General features: G+C 34.8%; 1 protein-coding gene across 18 annotated transcripts in view; it reads left to right on the top strand.

Annotated features, from left to right (window-relative positions):
- Window positions 1-24,971, top strand: part of LOC144449101 (RNA-binding protein Musashi homolog 2-like) — a 125,558-nt gene that overhangs the window by 82,840 nt on the left and 17,747 nt on the right. For 5 of the 18 annotated variants that reach the window (XM_078139546.1, XM_078139548.1, XM_078139544.1 and 2 more), the window contains exons 8-14: window positions 11,860-11,942; window positions 15,947-16,040; window positions 17,184-17,267; window positions 18,818-18,904; window positions 21,643-21,747; window positions 23,347-23,565; window positions 24,271-24,473. In XM_078139546.1, coding sequence (XP_077995672.1) covers window positions 11,860-11,942; window positions 15,947-16,040; window positions 17,184-17,267; window positions 18,818-18,904; window positions 21,643-21,747; window positions 23,347-23,565; window positions 24,271-24,473 — 875 coding nt within the window. Of the gene's footprint in view, window positions 1-11,859; window positions 11,943-15,946; window positions 16,041-17,183; window positions 17,268-18,817; window positions 18,905-21,642; window positions 21,748-23,346; window positions 23,566-23,904; window positions 23,958-24,270; window positions 24,721-24,971 lie in introns of those variants that run through there. The other 13 variants (XM_078139555.1, XM_078139557.1, XM_078139559.1 and 10 more) reach the window with 11 other exon arrangements.

The following is a 24,971-nucleotide window of genomic DNA, read 5'->3' as shown; positions in this document are numbered from 1 at the left end:
GTTAGATCCGTCACATGCTAAGTTACAAAATACGTAATAAAAACACTTGGTGGAAAGGGCTGATAAATCTTCTCCTAAATCAAGGAAGAATGTGTGTAAGTTATATGATGTAACTACATGGACTTTTAAATCTAAATCTCCTAAATCATGTCTGGGGAGTGTTCTTGTGCATTCAACATGACTCAAGATATTTAAATGATCAGGATATTTAATGGTCAGGACATTTCAATACATGAATAATTGGAAAGACAACAACTTGCCGAAGTATAACGCAGGGTAACTCCTGTTATGTACCAGAGATTACTTGCACCAGTGCATGCTACTAGTGGTATTTGCATTTTAGTGCAATACCGAAAACAGTATTGCATACCTGTATGTAAATGATATGCAAATGAGGACACGGTCATTGTGTCATTTGTTGTTCCCGATAAACATATGTAATAATACCGTGACTAGAACCCCATGCCACATGAGTCGATTGCCCAGTGTTGGTACTTGGGGTTATTTGCTCTCGTGCTTGCAGTGTTTTCTGCTGCACTTTCACTCACAATGCTCATGAAAGTACTGCCACAGAGAACACTGCAAGCACTCGTGCAAATACTCTGGCTGCACCACACTTGCACTCACACATCATGGAGTTCTGTCATACCATAAAATATTTGTGAACAAACCATTGACCATTAGTTCAGGCAAAATGTGTGAGTTTTGTTACTTATATTTGGTTGTGAGATCAACAGTATTTACATTATTCAAGTGAAAATAAATCAGATTTGTCCAAAAGTGATATAAAAATACAAAGTGTGCTCGGATAGTTGTGGGGAAAATGGTACCTGATAAACTGATATATCATAGTATATTGCCAATAACAGGTGTATATCCTGAGGAAAAGTGTTACTCATACTATGTAAAGAAGTCTCCTTACTATTTCAAGATAGATTTTATTTAGATTTAGGTTTTTTCTCCCTGTACTTCAATATTAGGTGAAAAATTATAAAGTTTGCTGTAAAGTGGAAAATAATGCCTAAAAGCACAAAGCTTCAACACCAGATTAAAATGAGGTGATATTTGCGAAATTGCACACATTTTCTTAAATGCTATTTGTGACCACAGTACTTCATTAACTTGAGAAAGCTATGTAATTCTGAAAGTTTGTTGTGTTAGTAAAACACAATTATATGAAATAAGATTTGAAAAGGATAGAAGGATCTTCTGGATAAGATTTCATCTTTATGTTGAGATATATTTATTACTTGATGACATTTTCCTATGTTATGAATAAAATATATGATGCAGCTTTGTAAATTGTAAGTCTAAATGAGCTAGAAAGAATGTTGTTGTCCCCGGTGGGGATACGAATTGTCCCAGTGTTGAGAAAGAGCTGGTAGTCATATACAAGGAGTTGTAATCTGTCTTTTGAAATGAGAGTTTTGCCCTGATTCTTTCTCGGCAGGTACACATCATAAACTGTGTATAGTAGACTTACCGCTTACAATTTACATTAGGATGGTTTTCATTCTTGAAGAGTATTACCGATAGAAAATGGATTTTGGATAGAATTAACAGAAACTCACACCAAGGCATTATATCATCTGTAATCCTGTTGTGGCTATGCATGTTTCATTACTGTAGCTAATCTGTTGAAAATAAACCCCAAAAGAAGTTCACTCAAGCAAGAAAATATTGCATTATTTTTCATTAAATGCTCTGCAGATTTAGGAGAAAGATTGAAGAAAGTGTGTGTCAGTGCATTACAAGAATGAGAACACTAGCAGTGTTGATAATGAGGAGAAACGCATGTATTATACAACAAAGCATGTGTAATATATTAATGTTTTACAAATACTGAGGCGATTAGCTTGTTATGATGGTTTATGGCAGCAGACTCACTACTTTGAATGGGAAAGGTGTCCAGCAGAAAGAAATATTGCAATAGTAAAGAATCGCATCTTATGTGGAATTAGCGTAAAAGTGGTGTGATTTGTGGACAAGAGCTTCCCAAGCCATATTGATGTTGTGACAGATGAAATTACAATACTGTAAAGACAGAGACGTAAGGACTGCTCTCTGGCTCCTATGCTGAATGACTGCTTCATAATATGATGTTAAAAGGTTATTTTTCATCATTTATGGATTTTTCCAAGTGTATGAGCATGTGATTCATTATTGCAGGTTTTATTACGGAGGTCACAGGATAGAATTCCGTGTGATAAATCAAATTCATGTACTTTGTACTCCTCCACCAAGTTGAACTTATAATTTTAAGACATTCACATCTTCCACTTCACTGTTGATAATAACTGCAAAGAAACATTTACTTTATCAGTTGTTCAATAAATGAACCAAAACTTTTCTGACTTCATTTATAACCCTATCTTGTAATTGCACTTTGACAAACATCTTATATCCCCCATTTGTTCTGGCTGATTTTCTCCTTTTCTTTTACAACCATGAATTTCAATAGAAAAAAAATGTTGGAGTAGTTTTGTAATTTTTGTATTTATGTATGTAAAACAGCAAGACCACAAAAAATGAATGTGGTAGATAATAAAACACAGCAGGTTTACCAACTAGTTTCTCAGTACACTAGAAAAAATTCAATTCCCACCCACCCACCCATCCAGGATGTGTTCTCTGAAGAGTAATGTGAAATGTAGAGAAGGTAAAGAAAGAAGGCTACTTGTAAAGTTTTAGTTGACATGTGGTATTTGCTGATATACCCCTAGACATACCGGGGATCACTGTAATATTTCATATCCATTGGAGAGATTACATGCTTCAGAAATCAAAAGAAAAGAAACACCCATTTGAGATGTGTTACTGCATCATAAAGAGAACTGTAACACAGTCTGTTGAGTGAATAAGCAATAACATGTTGAGTATGCCGGGGTGCGGTAAAGTGGCCTTTGGATTGCAAGAGAGAATGTGTAGACGCAGATGGAATATCATTTAGATGTGTAATTGTAAAAAGACAAGTGAAAGACATAGCTGTCAAGTTTATAGAAAATAAACAGCGATGAATTGTAATGCTATGAATCAACTCAGTTTTACTTGCACTTTGAAAAATCACGGAATTTATTTATATCTGATGACTTACATTAAAAAAATGTTGTGGCAAATATTTATCTGTCATTCTGAAATGATTATTGTAGTGAACTCTTCTGAAATTAATTGAGAGTCTCAGAGATAGATTTAGTGATGTCAATATATCTAATGGATTAATATTAAACATTTATTGAAATATAGTTGACCGTACTTTGTACATATATGTAAGAGTTTGGTATTAAAAGGGTATGGCAATGAATTAACTATTTAACTATTTGTGTTCAAATGAATGTGTTGACACAGAACATGTATCCTATTGCAAAATGTAACATATTTATAATGCAAGAATTACTACATTATTTAAAAGTCGATGTATCACAGATTTCTAGTCTACGATTATTTGGTTCACTTTCTGCTCATCAAATTGTCATTTCTATATGTGTACTGGCTAGGAGAGTTGGAAGCGTTCACTGCCTCTGTTATATCATGAACATTGATTAAAATAGCATGCAGTTTCACTTACTCTCTGTCACCTGGAGTAATTTGAGGCAATTTGTCACCATTTTCCTATCATTGGCTCTCATATGCATCCCAATTGTCCATACATTACTAGCCAATAGATTACGCTTCGTAAAATATTCATGCAAGTCAAGAGCACTATTTTGGGGGGAATGTATTTGTAATCGTCACTTGTATTTCCTATGCCAAGACACAGTGAATTAGAAATTCTAGGAGAAATGTCATTCAGTACGATAGGGAAGGTAGTTTTACACACAATTACACAGGATAATTTCTCCCTTCAGGCACACATGAAGCATTCTAGTCATGAAATAGCCCAACTCACAACAGCCTTCCTTCCACTCAAACAATTTCATGCAAGAAATTGCATGCTATTCTTCTAAAAAATATGAACGCATTTTGTGTTTTAGGAAAACAAAAATCAAAATACATTTGTATATTTATACGCTCAGAATTTTGTAAAATGAAAATAAAATTGTTGCAGCTTTAATACATTTCATTGAATATGGCTACTGCTGTATATAAAGGTATTGAATTAATCAGGGACAAAAATTGAGAACACTAATCCATTGATCATAGTTGTACTATTCATCATCATCCAATAGAGGGCCTCCTTTAGTTACTGATTCAAGAAAACAATGTTTGTATGACAATGTATGCTTTCCTCCAGTGTGAATCATGCTATGAAAGCTAAGTGGTAGTATTTCGTTTAGGTTATCAGTGCATTAAGTCCTTTTCAACACACAACTGATCATAAGTTACACGTTTGGCTGCTGGATCATTAAAATGAAGGCTTTTAAGAACTGGGCCGACAAAACAGCTGATTTATAGAAAAGTACAACCACCAGTACATGTATCTATGAGAATTTGTATCATATGGTATCTTTGTAGAGATAATGGAGACCCTTCCATTGTAAAATTTATGTCTTTTCTTGTGAATTTGTTGAGTGTACTACAAGTATGGGAATCCTTTGATTGCAAAGTTTACAGCTTTTCTTGTGAAATTGCTAGTGTTGATTACTGCCTTGGTATTATTCTCAAATCAATAAAAAATACTGAATCCAAATTGACACACATATACTGGCTTGAAATGTGTAGTCTATGAACCCAAATTACAAGTTTAGTGCAAACCCTACCTTGCAGGGATTATTACTTAAAGGTTCTATTTCATTTTATACATCTTGTTATTCCATTCAGTACCTTTTAATATATATTATAGCCCTTCTAATGGTTCTTACTTAGATAACATTGTAATTTTGAGCAGAAATAGAGGAACATGAATCTCCAGAAGTAGAAAGATAACAATTTGTGAAAATTAGTTGTTTTATAAAGCCATCTGATGCCCCAATGTTATCACATCTTGTATAGATACTGTCACGATAGACAGGGTATGTGAAATATTGAATGACATCCTCCCCAACTCACTCAAGCTGCTAAATACTAAGAACATGACAAATAATTGCTATGTGGTCAATTTAACCTGGAAACGACTATCTGTGATTTCCTGCAAATGTACACTTAGCTTTGCAGTGAAAAGACTAGTGATAGCTCACCTGCTAACATGAACAAAAGGGAAGATGTCGTTAACAAACTAGATAGAATGTATGCTTTCCTCATTGACATCACGTTAAAGACAGCAAGTTGTCTTTCATCATGTCAGTGCATCTTAAGAGTCACACAAGAATGACATGTCAACCTGCAAATGACCTCAATAAAAGCCGAGGACAATTCCGTAAAGTTACATCTAAATGTATATATACACCCATCCTTACAAAATATCTAATATTGTTCCTATAGATCATCGATACTGAAATTTGAGACCTCTGCAACCAAAAAAAAAACCTTTTAAAAAGAAAAAAAAAGGTTGATGACTTCCGAAATATTTATCTGTTGATATATATTATATGAATGCTATTATCTGTATTGTAAAATATCTCTCAATATTTTACAGAGATTTTATGCAAATTGTTAAGATGAATATTATTGACATATTGTACTATACTATAGAGAGGGTTATTTGCTCTGTTACTTTGATATTACACAAGCATGCCATACCAAAAGGAAATTCAATGTTAATGACAACATCAAACTTGTTTTTGAAAGCTGAGTATGATTGATTGATTTTAAAAACCATCAATAACATAGCTAATGTGTTAAGAAGTGTTGAATACAACTATATATCATACAATGCCACAATATTCTTGAAAGAGTGGCTCATTTATAATTCTTCATGTCTGGGTATTTTTGTGTGTGCGTTTTCCAAACTATTCAACAGAGTAAGTGAAGCTAGAAAGTGCTTTCCGTGTTTGTATGAGTAGAAAGATGCACACCATCCTTTTAAAGAATGTCTATTCAATAACACTTTTTCAGATGGTCTCATTTAAATTGAGTCTTTGAAAACTATGTGCTCTATTTACTAGACATATTTGTTGAAATCTGTGTGAGGAAGTGCATATTTGAAGATTCAGACAGGTTTTATGCATCCATGTACTGTAGTGTAAAGACATTTCGCCCACCACTATCAATATAACATTTACTCAATATTATTTTTACCAAGTACCTGGAAATTGTGCAATTGGATGGGAAAAGTATGAAATCACTTCCTGCCTAAGGATGCAATTATGTTACCATGGTAACTTCATAAAATAATACGAGTAGTCAATTCACCTTATATATATGTTGACATGAAGCGTGATGTTTCCTTATTCACAACATGTTGGAAAAGTTGAAGTGAAAGAACTCCAGTATTGTGCAACTTTAGTTTAGTAGTATCCAATACCTTTGACTACCATAGACAGGATGATGTCAGTATAGATGTTTTTTACAGCTCTGCCGTTCTGATAGAAAAACTTCACATGATGTCCATAAATCTCAATAGGAAGCTGAAACAGTTTGTAGTCTAGTCATTCAAAGAGAAACTTTCATTCAGCATTGTTGTCATTGTTTTAGTGATGACTATTACTGTAGTAATCTGTACTCTGGACACAGTAGCAGGATCAAAATTAAGTATTTGAAAATGAGAAATTAAAGCTGGGTATATCACCAAATCTCAAATCCTGGTATTAATGATTGCTGACGAATGAATTTCAGCCGTATTGCAAATGTAATGTTACAAAGAATCCAAGTCCTACCTATTAGGAGATACAATAGCTGTAGATAGATCTACATTTTATTTAGCAAAATTACCTTGTATTGTTAACTGTGTTGCGCTTTGTTGTACGAATGATATTCAAAGAGATTTTCAATGCTTAGCCTGCCGTTAAGACCAAAAGATAGTGTAACACCCATAATTACAGTATTTAAAATTTTTTTTTTTTACAATAGTTCGTATTGTGAGTTATTGGGAATTTAAGCTTCCCTACAGATAAAACACCCTGTTCATTCTGTCTTTCAAAAAAAGGGGAAAAATGACAATATTCCTTATATTCACTTGTATTTGTATTTCCTGCATACATGTATGTGAATAATTTCATGACTGACGTAGAAAATAAAAAAAAATCATGTCTGTGTTTAGTGTGGTTTCTGTGTGGGCTAGCATTTAAATTTTCATCAAAAAAATATCAGAAAATTTCGTAACTGAAAAGTAAAATGTCAGTAGATTTGGAAGCTGATAGTTGAAACACATATTCCTTTGCGCTCATATTTGGAGTTTGGACAGAATATTAATGTACAATTTTTAATATACCGAAGAGCTAGTGATATTTTATTATTCGGCCACACAAAGTATTGATCGATATCTTTTTGATGAAAACGGTACACAAGATAATAGATACAATTACTGTAAATCAAAAATTAGGATCCATTGAAAAGCTGTATGATAGGACACACTTTAATCTTTTCAATTTCCCCTGTATACTTGCCCAGAATAGATAAATCATCATTATTGTGATGAAACTTCTTTCTTTCCTTTGACAGTTTTTCTATACGAATTGCATGAAAAATTCATTTATAATCTTGAGGCAACTGTGCTTACATATCTAAAGCAATAGAGAAACAGTCTTTAATTGTGTCGGTGCTAGCATCTGTCAAAATAATGGGAGATGCCGTGATTCTTTTTCTTTTTCTGGGAGTGGGTAATCCCTCGGGTTATGCATACAAATGTACACATGTGTCATTGCATTACATGCTACCCCTTTCAGTGATGGCAGAATTTCTGAATGACAAGCATTTTTGTAAGGATTCTTTTCAACTGGGAAATTAACTGATTTCATTATGAAATACAATAAGTAGTTACAGCTTTTGTTTCCCTGGAAACCTAAATATTTAAAGTCGTTCCATTACCATGCAACTTAGCCTGCATGATATGGTGTACCAGGCTGTAAGCAATGGATTATGGAGAAGAGATAATATCATTTCAAAATAGGGGATTTTCCATCACGTTGGGAAGTGATCTGCCTGTGAGTTTTAACAAGTATGCATATCCACCCACCCCTAGTTCAGAGAAACCAGGTGCTAAGGAGTAAATGAAGAAATTGTAATGGGAATCAAATACATACAAATAACGTATTTGTATAAATTAAATTAATCAGGTGGTGCTATTTAAAGACTTGATGAAAGTTGATGTAATTGTATGCGAAATGTAGTATTATCATTTATACAAAGGTTATAGAACCCTCACTATCAAGCAAATTTCACCAAGTCTGGCATATTTTCACAAATGTTTGCTCTTATACATTTTTGTATTAAAGTCAAGGGAATTGAGATAGATTTAGCTACTTACAACTAGCTTTAACAAATGAGCTGATGAGTTCATATCTACAGTTGTGTCATTATGTATCATTTCAATGCAAGATTCAGAATGAGATAGTATGTTCGTGTACACACTGTGCACCAATTCATCATTGTTGTGTTTTTCCAACTGAGTTTCATCAGATGCTGGGGGAAAACCCATATGTCAACTGGTGTGCATAGGATATTATGGTAGGGTGCTGTGTTTGTTTCATTCCAACATTTGAACCATGTCTTGGAATGTGGTTATAAAAATATCTATATCTGGATAAGAATGATCAAAGATGCTGTAACAGATCATAAACATGAGACTTCACCTTCAACTAATCTATTTGATAGGGAGAATGCAGGAGTTGGCTTCAGTCATGTATCAGGCCTTCATGACGTTTCTCTTAAAAGTGAAATATGACTCGTTAATGGAACTCTATTGGTGGCAATATAACATCAACAGCTTGCTTCTCATAAGCAAAGTGTTTTCCAACAAACCTGACAAATTGGATAAATTGCGGCGCTAGTGTAATTGAGAAAGAGAGCAAGCAAGAGACAGAGGATAGAATTAGAGAAACATCGTCCCCATTACTCTCCCTAAATGTCAACTAATTTTTGGCGACCAACATCTGTGCCGTGTGTATATAAGCGTTGGATCAGGCAGTTTTCTTGATTACCCAGCAAGTTTAATACCAATAATTTCTCCCAGATTAGAAAGGTTATAGCTAGACTGCTTTTCAGCAAACATACATCTAATCTGCTTGATGAAATTTTCTGTGCTTTAGGAAATATTTGCCCTTGCTCAAACAGAATTTTTTCACACATGTGTAGATGGAATGTCTGTGTTAATAAGCCAGTGGGGTGTGCATCAAAGCTTGTTTCAGCTATATGTAGTGATCAGTCATCGCTAATAGACTGAGATGAAAATATAATTGGCTGGGCTAATTGACACATGGCAATCTTATGGACTTTTCTAGTTTACAAATTAGTGAAGACTTCCATTTGGGTGACAGGAATAGCTGGAGTTATCCATCACAATATGATATACCATCGTTTTAATGATAATGTCTAATTTAAGTGCAGGGCTGCATTCACTTATTGTCAATTTCTTAAGATAGTCAAATGTTAAAAGGGGGCATGGAGAATCGCATCATGTTTCATATGTTTTGTTTAAAGTAATACCCAACTTAAGTTATTTGATTGCATTAAGAAAAGCAAGGCGTAGGCACGTTCTGCCAAAATTAGAAAGGGAGTTTGTAGCAGTTCTGAGTGTTTATGGATGCAGAGATGGCTTTGATTGTATGAAATGATTGATGGGAAAGGAATCATCATGAATTGTCTTTTCCCTCCAAATGTGAAGATGACTTGGAGGGATTTTAATACTGGGAACAAGCTTGGTTTTACAAATAAAGATATCAACGACAATAAATTTAGAAGAGGCAGCTGTAGCTATAAAATGCAAACCATGTTTTGAAAGATAGTGGGTTGACCCTATAGTGGCATTACTGATATGAAACTATCTGTGGTCAACTGTAAGTATGTGAGGTCATTTAGAGAGCGACCTCTTGTATGTAATGAGATAGGTATATTTGGTGTAACACTAGTAGGACTATAGTGCTCTGGTAGCCTGCTGCTAAAACAATACACTGGAATGCTGATAACTTATATATAATTGATTCTAAACAAACAATACTTGCTGATAGTGTACAATACAGTTTGTCTGTAGTTCTGTAGCTAATTAAGATGCTTGTTTGAAGAAATCTGTTAGTGTTCATCTTGTATGTTGGAGTGTCCATAGCTAATTGCTATATGTGCCATACTGTGCATCTGCCAGTTTGAAGTTACTATATCTAATGTTGTATGTTTGAGTGTCCATGACTAACTAATGCTGTATGTGCCATATCTAGTATTTGCCAGTTTTAGTTTATCTTGACGTTAGTTGCCTAATGTTGTATTTTGGAGTGTCCATGGTTTACTGTTTAATGCTGTATGTGTATGTGCCATACTGTGCATCTGCCAGTTTGACTTCATCTTCATCTTGAAGTTGACATGATTTGAATATATCATGTGTTCATGGGTAAGGAATTGTTCAACTGTTTACAAAAGTGTTATACAAGTTAGAGCATGTGTGCACTTTAACTTTGTTTTGAATTTGGCATGATTTGAAGAAATCTGTTGGTGTCAGCTGCAAACTCTTTCTTTAACTTTTTCCAGCTAGCTGTAACCTACCAATCATCTTGTACTCTGTGGACATGATATATACATGAGTAATGATAACAGTATGCAGAGTTCACACCATTACAAATTTAGGAATTCATGGGAATTGATAACCCATGAAATTTCTCAACAGGCAGGAGTTTGTAATACATTAAGGTCATACGGGCAACTGAATATGATTAAATAAAAGTTTCAAACAATGCTTTATCTATTGTAGTATTGATAAGATTAAAATTCGATGGTAAAATATAAATGCCTGGTTTTACTGGAAAACAACTATGTTCCCAAAGCTCTCCTCTCAGCTTGTATGTAATGATTGTTTTCCTTTGCTTATTGGGGTGAGTGGAGCTGACATGGCTTCGTTAACTTGTTAAACAAGCCCAATTTTCCCTTGGCATACGTAAGGATGTATGTTATATTCAACTCATCAGGGTTATCAGTTATTGTGCTCTGTACTATCTGTAGGTCAGCTCAAGGTGAAATTGTTTGCTGTCTCATGTAAGCTACAACGTTGGAAAGCAAGTAGAAAGATAAATGAAATATAGATCTTAGTTAGATTGGTTTGTAGTTGGAATAACTACTGTATATAGAATCAATACTCGGTCAACCACTAGCTAACCCTGTGGTACTACTGCAGGGTTCTATGTATATAATTAAACAGTGTTTTTTCTGAACAAAGCAAGAGTGGTAAGCCCTCTTGTAATTTGTGAGTATCCTCTTGATGTAATGAAAATTGCATTGCGAATCACTTCAGTTTATGTGAAAGACATGTAACAGCAGACTACAGAGTTTCTAAATGTCAAAAGCTCCACCTTCAAGCTGAGGTTGGGTGGGCAGGGACGCACTCCCAACTGGCTTTTAACCAGCAACCATGCCTATATATGCAGTTACTGGGTTTTCAAGGTTATTTGAAGAAAAAAAATTCTTAAAAGAATACTACATTGTTCTTCCTGTCTACACGATAGAAAAAGATGAAAGTACATACGAATCATACTTTCATTTTTACCCTGCTGATCTCCAGTCCAGTCAACATGGCCATATTGTTGCCCACTAATACTTGTAGTGAGTAGTTCTTTCAAGGTTCCATAATGCATTGGATGTGTCAGCCTATATCACACAATGGAAAACCATAGTATAAGATATGCAATGCATCATGGGACTGATGAAGGTCTGCTCAGTTGTGAATATAATATGAATATTGAATTTCACACACATAAGCACAGATTCTTTATATCAAATATGTGAAATCCAAACATCAGAGTTGAAAAATCTTGATTGTCTTTTATATATATATATATATATATATATATATATATATTTTACAGTATTTCTAATGAAACATCATTTCTTTTCTTTATTTGATAGGATTTGGATTTGTAACTTTTGAGGCTGAAGATGTAGTTGATAAAATTTGTGACATTCACTTCCATGACATTAACAGTAAAATGGTAAGTTGATATTTGATTTTGTCAACTTGACAATAGTAATTATGTGTGTGTGTTTCACACTATTTGTGTTGGCCATATACAAATGTATTTAACATGACATCACTCTATAGTTCAGATATTGTCCTTGGAAGTGTGTGTGTGTGTGTGTGTGTGTGTGTGTGTGTGTGTGTGTGTGTGTGTGTGTGTGTGTGTGTGTGTGTGTGTGTGTGTGTGTATTTCACACCATTTGTGTTGGCCATATACAACTGTATTTGACATGACATCACTCTATAGTGCAGACATTGTCCTTGTTCTCTATACATCATTTGGCCATTTTGAATCTGATTTCAACAATCAAAAGAATTTTGGAGTTAATTTGGGAATGAACATATTGAATCCTAATAAGATTGAGGCAGTCTCCAGTTAATCAGGCTGTTATGACCACAAGCAGTACAGTATTCTTTGCTAGTAAAATTACAATTTGCATAGTCAGTATGTTTTTGCTTTAAGGTTTGTAGGACCCCGGAAAAAGAGAGAGAAATATGGTCAGACTGACTTTTTGGAGATGTACTTCCATATTTACATGTAATCCTAATAAACATGCCATTGATCAAATCATTTCATCTGTGCAATCATAGCTGATATGAACTTTTTTTAGAGTTATTAAGAAAGTCATGACCCCAACCTAGATGTTTCTAGATATATAAAATAAAGCTCAAGACATTGAATATTAATAAAATGTTCCAGCTGGATTTCCATGTCACAAATGTAAGGAATATGAGAAGTATAAAATTACACCGACATTACTTACTGTGACTGGTAGAACTTAGAAGGGGAGTTGAGTTCTCATCCACCAATTTTAAAGCTTTACAAATAATTACAATGGATGCATATGCAATTTCAAGTTCCAATATAGCCGTCAGTTTATTCATCTGTTGGCACACCATTAAGTGCTTGTGATATTACTTATGACGTTCAGATTGAAGGCCAATAAAATTGAACAGTTCATAACTTTAATTACCAAAGACTTGTGTTAATGAGAACCATAGTGTTGTTGAGCCTGTCTTGTAAACTACACATGCAATATTGCCATTCTCTCACAATCCAATTTGCATGTTGGCATGAGGTCTTAATTTGCTATTTTTTGGGGGGCAATGCCCCAGTCAGGGGTTTTCATTAGCTGCAAAACATTGCGGTAGAATTACCCTGCCCAGCACGCCATTGTGAGAACGTCTAGACAATAGAGCTACTTGTTATGAATGTAATATAAGATAATTATCCAAAGAGCAAAATGATTTGATTGGAAGGTTAGTGAATTGTTGCCATGGTGATTGCTTTCCGCCAAGTAACAGAAGAGAACTACTGTGAAGGATATATTAGTGACATTCAACCTTGTTGTTGATGGTAATATTGGAAAAAAATTGACACTCAGTGGGATTCTGGCTGGTCCAATCAGTATGCTTAGGGAATTTGTATGGAATGTTAAGTTGAGATGTAATGAAAGACATTGTTGAAGGAAGGCTGGCAACCAAAGGAAAATTAAAATTGACACAGAGTATTTTTCTTTGAATTTTGAAATAAAGTAGTTACTGTCAAGTTATTTTTACATGAGTCACTCCTGCTTGTCATACTTGACATGAACATTCTCAATCTAGTCTGAATATTGTAGAAATAATGATGAATCAGAATACATAAGTAACTTTTTGGGGACAGTCTAAGCCTTCTTTGGATAGTACTCGAAAAGAAATGCCATGCTGCTTTTATATACACTCCAGGTTCTCCTGCATGGGGGTGGGGGTAGGGGGTTTAATTTTGGTTGGGAACCTTTACAAAACATTCAAGTTCATTTAACCTGCTTTATACTAATACCCTACATGAATCAAAGTCAAAGTTAATATCACTTTGTTATAAAGGACATTATGATTAGCAGGTTGAATCAATATAGCAACTTACATTTGAAGTCACAATTATTTATCCAGGGTCTTATCAGTAATATACATTTACACATGGCTTTGAAATTTATCAACCGGTGATAGAAACTGAAATCAGAAATGAAATCAACCTTGGAATAAAATCAATACAACTGTTTCTGAACTCTCTCAAACCTCCGCCAAAGAGTTTGGATAGAAATTAACACAATTCAAGACAAAGTTAGAGCTACAAAGCACACATTTACAAAAAATAGTTTTCTCAGAGTAAGAGAAGGAAGGCAACACAATTGTTTGACCCTGTAGAAATGCATCACAGTTTTGACCCAACAAGCTATGTAAACAGACTGGACAGATTTGAGCAGATTGCACTCATTTCATCAAGTCCATCTAAAAGATAATTGGCAAGAGCCAGAGGAAATGGTCTCTCTCTCTCTTTCTCTCTTTCTACTGCTGCACATCTATCTGATTTGAGATTGAAAGAAGTAATTGAACAGCTGCAGTTGATCTCTCTCTTCCCCTCAGGCTGCAAGCTCCATCAGGTTTACTTTTAACCCCCCTCCTTTCCAGCAAAGGATGTCATATTTGAAACAGATGTTAAGTAGGTATACACTCTGAAAAAAATCCCCAGGTAGGGACTCTGGGGAATCTATTCAGTGGTGTAATGTCTGTAAAGACAAGTGCTACACATTAGATTTAAGTGTTCTGATTTTAAAATCTGGTTTGGTTTTCGAACAGGAAATGTATATACATGTACTGGCATGAATACATTGAAAAGTGGATGTGATTTAGAAAAATAGTATGTCTATAATGACTTCTATACTGTGATCTATTATGTCAATTTGAATATCTATGGATTTCTGTCTGAAAGTATTTGTATTGAATTTCAAAATTATACACAATTTCCTCAAATGTTTACTGATGGATTGGATTCTGTTCATTCCACAAAGATACAGTGTACGAAAGTACATTTTATCTATGACGCTACCTGCAGTGCTATAAAATGAATGTACATGTACTAGATAAATTCTCTAAATTCAGCAAACACTTGAAAAAAGACAGACAGGCTTTAGAGATGAGGGAACACTACTGCACTGTCTGAGCAGCATTACTTCATAAGAAGGGATAAATGGCTTCCTTCAATCTCAAAGCACTTATTGTAAGAAAAATTTCAACTTCTTTATCTGTACTCTGTGTGTGACAAATCCGTGCTCGTGGTAAAAGCTTCTTAGACAAATGACAAGAATCGAAGAGAGAGGGAGAGAGTGTAGTAATTTTCCAGGAAAGCAGTTTCAATTTAAAGTTTGAAAGATTCCGATTGTGATAGAAGTGAAAGGTGCTCATTGCAAAGTAATCAAAAAGCTCTCAGACTGAAGGTATTTGTATGCAGATCAAAAGATATTCTCACTAATCCCCACAATATGGATGTCACTCCGATTTGAGTTGATGCCATGTGAAAAGCTATGTTGTGTACCGGAGGGTTTGCATAAACTTGTACAAGATTAGTGTTATTGAAAAGAACGGAAATATAGTGACGTAAAATGAAGGCTCTGGAAAATGTAACAATCTTATGATTTTGACCATCATGTAATAGATAATCACATGGTGAAGAAATAAACTTCGCCTTGTCAATGTCATACATAATCAACTTATTGTACTATACTTCCAAAAAGTAGAACTTTGTACAATGTATTTAATATGTCATCACACACCTTTCAAAATGATAGCACTTTTATTTTCTGCAATCTAAAAGTGTTAAAAATGTTAGAAATTAATTTGTTGGGCTATTTCTTTAATATATGTCAGACAAAACTCTATATTGCCAGTGTACTGCATTAACATTGATAAGTTATGTAAGATTTTATATATTCTAAAGTGATGATAGGGGTGAAAATATGGAAGAAGCTGCTTTTTGGGTTTCTTGTACTTTATTTCATTTTGTATCTGTATCAAGTATTTGTTATATTGTGTTTGTATCAAGTATTTGTTATATTGTATTGCAATTGCATGTGAGAAAACATTTTATGGATGCAGTGCCGTTAATAAGTAAATAAAAAAAATAGAATCTGACCTATGTCTGTTTTTTTCTTATTGCAGGTAGAATGCAAGAAAGCTCAGCCCAAGGAGGTTATGTTCCAGGGAGCAATTGCACGTGGTAGGGCAGCTATGAGGGGAGCCTACGGGATGTATGGTACCGTATATCCCTTTAATCTTTGATATAGTGTAGTGACAGGTTTCCTGTCATTAGCTATGTACAAGTTTGAAGGTTTCCCTCAGCGTTTTCAATTCCATTCCTACCCAATTCGGTGCCTATAATTCCACAGTCTTTTAAGCCATACTTGTCCTTGTGTAAGCCCTTCCACAGCAACATAATTTTACTTGAAATTTATATGGATGTTGGGGGCATATATATAGTACACATCCATTTCATTTTACATTCAGTGTTGTGAAATGAGGATATATACTTTGGCATTCTGAGGGGTTTAGCTGAAGCAGGGGCTTATATGTTGATGACTATGGTGTATTTTGAATGAAAGATTTTTATTCAAAGAATTGCCTTGCCATACCTGTTATTGGGAAGGCAAACTTATATCATGCAAACAGATATTCATCATCTTTGAATGGCATTTCAAATGTTGTGGTGACATATCTTGTTCACATGGAAAAAGAAACTGATTTCACTTAGGCCTGAAAAAAATTGTTTGGTTCCAGTTACCTGACCCCAACTAGTTTTTCACACCAAGCCTAAACTTTTTTTCACAAGAAATAGTGGATATGGAAACTGACATCAACTTAAAAAGACAATATAAAACTGTTCTTCCAATCTGTAATGGCTGTACATCTGATGCGAAGAAACCAATAGCACAGAGACCATATGGAAAACAACAGAAAACATAACTACCTGAACTAGACACTCATATATAAAAAACAATTAAACAAAAAATCTACCAGCCCCACCTATTGTAAAATTGAGCGTAACCAGAACCACACAATTTTTTTTTGTTAGGCCCCATGTACAGGATTTTTACACTTGTTTATAGTCCTACTGACCAAATTAGTTCTGCATTAATATGAAATCAAAAATCAAACTTGGTCATCAAAAAGGATCAGATACAAAATTGCAGTTAGTGTATATAATTGAATTTTAACATGGCAAAAATAATTGAATTTTAACATGGCAAAAGTAGCCACCATGAACTTACAGTGCACAGTTATATGAAAAAAATCTTGAAGTTTCCAAATGTCAAAGTTGAGTGTAGATGCATCATTCACATTTTACAATAAAGCTACATTGTATCCAAACTGACAGTTATTTTTCTTGTATTCTTCTCAGACTTTGCAGTATATCCTCCCAACTTTGCAGCGTATGGTCGTGGCTTTCCCGGATATGGGCCTGGATTTGCATACCCATTCCCAGGTTCGTTGAAATTTGTTTGTACACACATAAACATTATGGTTTGAATGTAACAAATAGTTGGTTCCATTGTTGTATTTGTCATTAAATGAGTGTACTTGTATATGTTCAGTTTGGTGTACATCTCTGTGCAAAGCTCTGATAAAAACAAGAGATACAGACAAAACTGATGAATTTTCTTAGTAGCCACAAATATATATTATATACACTTAGGCTATCTGTTTTTCTCTTGGTTATCTAGTTCAAATGACAACAAACTTACTAAATTATGAAATAAAAAACTGCATCGTACCGATGATTAGAAAAATAATGTTATTTGAAACCATTTTATATTGAATCGTGAAGAGAAACAGAGCATTTCATAGAGATTTATTGGATTGTTATGGAAGAAACTGGGTTAAACCCTCAGTAAACATTCCACTTTGATATCATAAATATAAGTTTCTCTCATAGACTTTTAAAGACACATGTCAAAGAATAGCTATCATGTTATGATTAGAAATACATAAGCCTGATGCCTGTGAAATGCTATAGGGTGTTCTTATGGGGATGAAGACATTCAACATCTATGGCATAAAAAGACACCACTGCAACTCACAGACTACAAAATTACTTTATGAAATAAGGCCAAAAAGTTAAATCCACAGTCTAGAGAGAAGTGCGTCTAGTGTTACTATAGGATCAGCTACACTAATTTGCATATATAAGAGAATATTTGCATACTTAAATGAACATGCAGTAAGGAGAAATCCTTTCCATAGTTAATTGGCCTGCATTTTGGGAAGAAAATTTGCATACTAGACTAGATATGCCTTCAGTTTGGGGAGAAAATTTGCATATCAAATGACATGCAGTAAATGATATAAAGTTAAAATATTAAATTGGATTGCAAATTTTAAAATAATTGGGGTTAAAGTAAGGAGGCAAACTGTACACCAAGGTTAGATTTTTTTGCATAAATTTTCATATCATTTGAAAGTTGCAATTCCCTAACCATGCATGATTATCATCGTGAAATTTCTTGGAAAACTCATACAAGACAACATTTGGAAACATAAGAATAAGGGTTAGATTGATCTTTGCTAGTACATAGCAGATGTGGTATTAGTTCAACCATCATATGATAATGATGATGAAATTCTATAACATATGCTATCAACAACCCAAATATAAAAAAAAAACAAAAAAAAAACAGGCTCATTGGCAAAACTCAGTGGATACAACTACACTATACTAGACAAGATTGAAATTATAATGCATCTAGAGAATGTTAAATTACTTGATTTATCTGTTGAGTAATAAATAAAAGTGTTAAGTAACATTAATGACTTACATATAACACAGTGTTCAAATCACCAGTTGATAGTAATACATCATTGCAATGGATCAGAAGTCCAAAGAGGGTGATATCTGATCTGACATGCCCTTTGGTAGGACCATGGTTCCTCCAATCCCTCTGCGTGTTTACTACAGAACCCACATGCTTCACACAGCAATTTCTAGACTGCCATATCAGTTGTAAAATTAAACAAACTTACTCTGTCACTTTTCAGGTTGCTACAACCCCCAACAACAAAACGCCTTTTCACTTTGGACACTTGGTTTGGACAGGGCCTCACAACATCAATACCACGCTGACGGTACGCGATTGCATAATGTTTTATTTTAGTTCTATTAAACAGATTAATGATTTCCACCTATACAACATGTTACAAATGTCCACCTAGTCATATCTGCGCGAGTTTCTCAGCAACTTCAACCAAACTTTCCACTAAAGTTAATTATAAAGAAGGATAATATTAACAACTTGTAACTCTGAAAAACAGTTCTAAGTACTTGAGGGGGATGGGGGTGGTATAATGTATGCATGAATGACACTAAAGCCATGATAAGCATTTCACAGGCACACAAAGTGAACTGTCTAACTGGCAATTCACTAATGTGGATAAAGAGGGAAAATACATTATGTGGAATGTTTTCTGCAGGATGTGAATTTATTTGTCATAGTGTTGATATTTCTCCTTCTAGTGGTACCTGAGTGTTGTTTGTGAGCACTTAATAATGTTTTGTGGAAAATGATGATTATTAATGTCTTTGTTGATGTGAAGGCGTCATTGTTTGTATTAATTATTATTGCTACTGCGTATCAAAATTCAGAGGAAATCCTCTATGTGGCACATTTTATGAATCCCTATGAAAATGATATCCACACACTTTCTTCTGATGTCACCTGGGCAGTATGAGACAAACTGCAGTATTCAGTGCAAAGACAAATATTCAAAGAAGCTGCAAATCGATGCCATGTGTTTTAATGGTTCTAATAATGATGAAGTCTTCACATCAAGAGAAGGAATGATTGTACATGTTGTTATGAATGGCGTATAAGAATAACCACCCACACCCCCTCCCCCTTCCCCCCAACAAACTAAAAACTTGAGAAATTCCAAATATATAATGAGTTATGCTTGTTAATACTTTAGAAGAAATTAGTCATAGATCAAAATTTATACAGAACTTGGGGCAGTCTATCAAGCATGTATGCAGATTGCACTGATTTGAATATGAAATTTGAATATGAAAGTAACGAAGGGGGTTGCATATGAAATTGAGTTGTCACCATCTAACTGCTTCCAGATACTTTACAATAATATATCTTTACTCTTACAGTAATTTGAACCCAAATTTAGATAGAAAAAGTGTTCAAAAAATGGCTTTCAAAGAGAATCGTTGATACTTTGTGATATGTGATAATAACTTGCACTGTATGAAAAGTGTTTTCGGTTAGTTATGTGACATTGTCAACTTGCTGCTATTATTACCCTCAACTAATATGCCTTCATTACGTGGGCACAAATGATGCCTTAACTTGTACCTCAGGGAAGGAGTTAAGACAGTTTCATATCTGTAATTTAAATGTGACCACATCCTGAAATCCATTCTGACTTACGATACCCATACAGTCTCCCCAAAACCTGCTGTAACAATTCTGAATTATTCTGCATGTGAGCATGTGTGTCCAACTGTCCTAAGCAGAAATCCAAAACTATCCTACCTGGGGTACAGGTACGTCATGAGTGCCTGGGGTAGAATCCCTATTTATAAATGGAGTTGTTAATATCTGCAAAAACACTACTTATCTATCACATACATTGTGCAATGTCATGGTCACAAGGTAAACTCTACCTCTCACAAAGTAGCAACTAACAATGAAGCCATGACGTAACTCTGTAGATCATTATTCATTTCAAAAATATGATTTGAACATCTTGATACTAAATTAGAATAAGAATCACCATCAGAATCACTTGATTGCTGCACTAGTTATTAAAGATTAGTCATCATTTCCAACTTTTTCTTGACATTTTTAAAGTCTCCATCTAAGAAAATTCTTCCAGAATTAAAATATTAAAGTGAATGCATGCAAAGAACTACTTTTATTATCTCTTTGGGTTCTTACTGCTCTGAGAGCCTGATATTTTCCTTTAATTAAGATTGATGGGTAAAAAAGGTGCTGATAAAAGGCATGACCATATTGCCCGTGCATAATTATATATTAGTTGTCTTATGAATTGACAAGATTTCTTTTAGAAAGTTACATTACTAATTTGGTGTTAAAGAAAATACATTGCTTCTAATCAACACTAGGCATATTTCAAGAAACTTTTCACTGAAAACCAACTAAACAATCTAGTATTCTTTATGTAATGAACACAGCTAATACTTCTGAAATGTTTAGCGCTGCACATATTGAGACGAACTGGCATTATTTATTATATGTTGTCAACATTTATGATGTGAATTATGGCTAGCTTTGGCACATATGTAACATATAAGGCATACACATTGCAGCTGTTGTATTTGCAGTGAAGTGTGCAATTATTGAGTAATCACAGTCTATTTTCTACCATTGCTGTTACTGATAGTGGTCATAATCAAAACAATTTTGTCACTCAAAATATTTATCTTAACCTAGTAATATCAGTGTATATATTTTATCAATTCAAATGAAGCACATCAAGAGTCGTCCAAGTAAACATACCAACAGACTGTTTGTATTCATTGAAAACATTGGTGATAGACTATTTCTTTGCTTGTTGCATTCCAAAGTCTGGAAAGTTGGGATTAGAATCACAAATGCACCAAATCATGAGAGACTTGCATTAAACATTTCATAAGCAGCTTTCATGTAGCTTGGATGATTTTTATGCCATATGTTGCATGTTACATCCCCATTTGTTTTTTTCTATCATTTCATATATGTATGCATAAATGCCAAATTTGAAAACAACTTTACAGATACGTGCAATTTATACAATTATCTCATACACCAATGAAATTTGAATTCATATTTAATAATGCCATTTGACTGTTGAACCAGGATTTGGTGTCACTGCAGCTTACTCAGGTGCTGGTCGCAGCACACCGGGCCGAGGTGGTCGACCAGGCAGAGGAGGCTATATGGGATATGGCCCTGGTACAGCAGGTACAGTTTCAACAAAACCTACTGCAGTCTAAAGTGTGCTGCTTTTAACACCTGTGTGGCTCCTGCAGTGAAGTTCATCACACACCTTGCCTCTATTCCATCTATAGATTAAATTCATTACAATGAACAAAAAAAGTCATGTTTTGGTTGCACGCCTGTAGCTGCTAATTTATCCCTGTCTCCTAATTTGCCTGCACCTTTCGTTATGAAATAGGGGAAAAAATGCACGTTTACATGTTTCTAGTCCTGGAACCAAAACATATTTCTGGTGCTGTGGCTGAGCTTCATTTTGGAATATGAATAGTTCTCCTTGGTATTGGTATCTCCTTAATTGGTGTTTTTGTTATTTCTTGTGCTGTGCATTCAGGGTTTCCCTTTTTTTTAACTACACGTGTTTAACTTCAAGTTTTGTTTGTCTAGTTGGTGTGATTAACAGGTGTTTGGACAACAGACTTAGTATCCCAGTGTATATAATAATAAATAAATAGTGATTGATAATATAATCCTCTGTATGCTTGCAATAGGTTTTTCTTAATCTAGAGGTGTTTCTTTGCTTATGTGAAGTTTGAGAATTCAAAACAAACAAATCATTTCGAATCTTCTTGTGTCTGTTACCGTGAGACACTCTAAACTTATAATTTGGGGAAAACATTCCCATATCTTATGGATGTAGCATTACTGCTTAAGAAGGTATATATATTGCATGCACACTTCACTGCCTGGTAACTTCAGCAACTAACTTGACGAGCCCTTACATGTAGCTTTTTTTACAAGTCTTCAGTAATCCTAGGTGTTCTTTAACAGACTTTTTGCATGTTTGATTCAAAAATAGTAGTTTGGATCGTAACTTGGTTGTGTTTTAGTAGAATAACTAATTAGCTAGAGTAACAAAAACCCAGTTGATGTCCGTAGATGTGCCACACTTTGAAAACTTAACCCAAGCACCCCTGAATATCTCTATATGGTGGTTTGATCCAACATTGAATGGATCAGTCCACTGTACAGGGAAAGAGGGGAGAGAGGTTAAAGTGAAAACACACGTAAGTACAGTAGCGTAGTGGTAGGTGATAGACATATAGTATGCTTCATAGAGTCCTAACCAGGGATCCTTGCATAGGTCGACTCGTGTAAAAAAACTCAAAACAGCAGGGCAGGTCAAAATTGTCAGCCTTTTCTTCCCATCCCTTCAGGTTCTCTATCCACACATACAGTAAACACGGGGTAATTTTAGAGAATCTTCAGATAAGCTTGACTTAACCTTTTGGTGGAAGTTGATAGTGATGACGGTAATGCTACTGTGTGCAAGTGTCCAGAGTATTGTAGTAGTCACCCATATGTGTGTATACTTACAATCAAAGTTCACAAGATCCAATTTGGTTATACAGTGTTAGAGCTATAAAACTTAGAAAAAAGGATGGAAAGATTATTTTGTGTTTCCTATACTAGGACTAAATGTAACAGTGGCATTACTTGTCATCCAGAGTAAACAATGTAAAAAGGAGAAAATTGATGGTGTGACAGTGTAGTATAAGTGTGTTAACATAATTATTCTTAGATTTGCATGCTATGTCTACCAACAAGCATCTCCCTATTTCCTAGGATTCCCTGGTTATGGCTACATGCCTGGGCCTACACCTATAGCCCCACCAGTGGGTGATCGTCGTACTCCTGGTGCACCTCCCTACTCCTACGCCGATTATGGCTCTGCTGGGCCAGCTCCTCCAGCAGGAGCTGTTGCACCTCGTGCAGTGCATAGATCAGATACATCAGGGAGTACTATGCACGCACATGAGTATGGGCGGGATTACACACATGCAGGTCAGTGGAATTCATTCTCTTAAAAACACCAAACAAATTTCATGACATGCAAAGACCCAAAGCATTACAATTGTTTGTACGCAGAAAAAAAGTTGGAAACTATATCGAATTCCATGTTTTAAAATCCATTGAAATAAGATACATACACAGATGACATGTTAAAGTGAAAGAGATATGAATCGTAGCCAGCTGCATTTGATGTTTACTGCATCATCACAAGTTTGATCACTTACCTTAACAAAAGCAGCAGTAGCGGTTGTGTAGTTTGATAGTTAGATAGACATTATGGTTCTGATGTTGAGTGTTGTTGAGATACCCAACTTGTATTCTATAATGTAGGAGCACTTTGGTTGCATAGTAAGTCTCCAGAGGTCACCCAGTTCATTAAGGAGGTAAGGAATTGCATGTCTGCACGTTGTAGCTAGTAACTGCAAAGTAGTTTACATCTTCAGTAACACCTTGCTGTGAGATACGGAAAATTAAAAAAGAAGAAAAAAAAACTGTAAGAACACATTTGATGTACATGCTCCTCAAAGCAGGGTTTTATTGAAGATTTTGCTAACCCAGCTATATAATTAGTATTAAATTAAAGTAGTTCCTTTAGTAAGATTACATATGCATACACAAACCCAGTCATGAGAATAGACCTTGTATGATTAATGAAAGGAAACTTTACCAGACATTCTCATGTATGGATTCTTACAGTGGTGAACAACTATGGTCATCAAGCTTTTGGCCCACCAGCTTCACCTGCCAGTAATAGGCCAGGCTACCATACTAATAGCACCAGTCCTGGACCCATTGATATCTACTCAGGCAGTCAACAGGGTGAAAGTGCAGGAGGCTATTTGCAGGCTGCCAGCCCACAGCCATCTGGTTTTGGACCCAATGTCCCAACCATCAGCTCGGTAGGTGGTTCCTACGTGGTCGCTTACTGATCCTGATAGGAGCCTGAGTGGTCAAAGAGAATTCTCCAGGCTGTGGCTGACACACTGTGCACTTTTTTTTCCTCTAAGAGACAATTTTTAAAACTTTTTTTTATGACCTCTTTTTTGTGTCTTACATTTCCTTCTCAGAACTTGAATCTTTTAAATGAATGAATCTCTGTACAATCGTGGTTTTTAAAACTCAATAAAATGTCTTCATTTTAACCCAGATTATTCTCAATGTGTGGTGTGCACTTTTTTATTCCATATTAAACTTCTTTAACATGGCAAATGGATAATTCTGAAACTAAATTTTCTGAAATTTCTCCAAATATTCTTCATTATCTCATTTTATATACATTTCTCAGACGTTTATTTCAAAATGAAATTGAGATGAAAATTGATCATCTGTGTGCACATCACACATAAGTTTTTGAATTTATACTGATAAATTGACAAATAACATTTTCTGTCTACAAT

This window comes from Glandiceps talaboti, chromosome 18 (assembly GCF_964340395.1).
Source record: "Glandiceps talaboti chromosome 18, keGlaTala1.1, whole genome shotgun sequence".
Lineage (NCBI taxonomy): Eukaryota > Metazoa > Hemichordata > Enteropneusta > Spengelidae > Glandiceps > Glandiceps talaboti.
The sequence above is the reverse complement of the archived record's forward strand: the minus strand, read 5'-3'. Positions and strand labels throughout refer to the sequence as shown.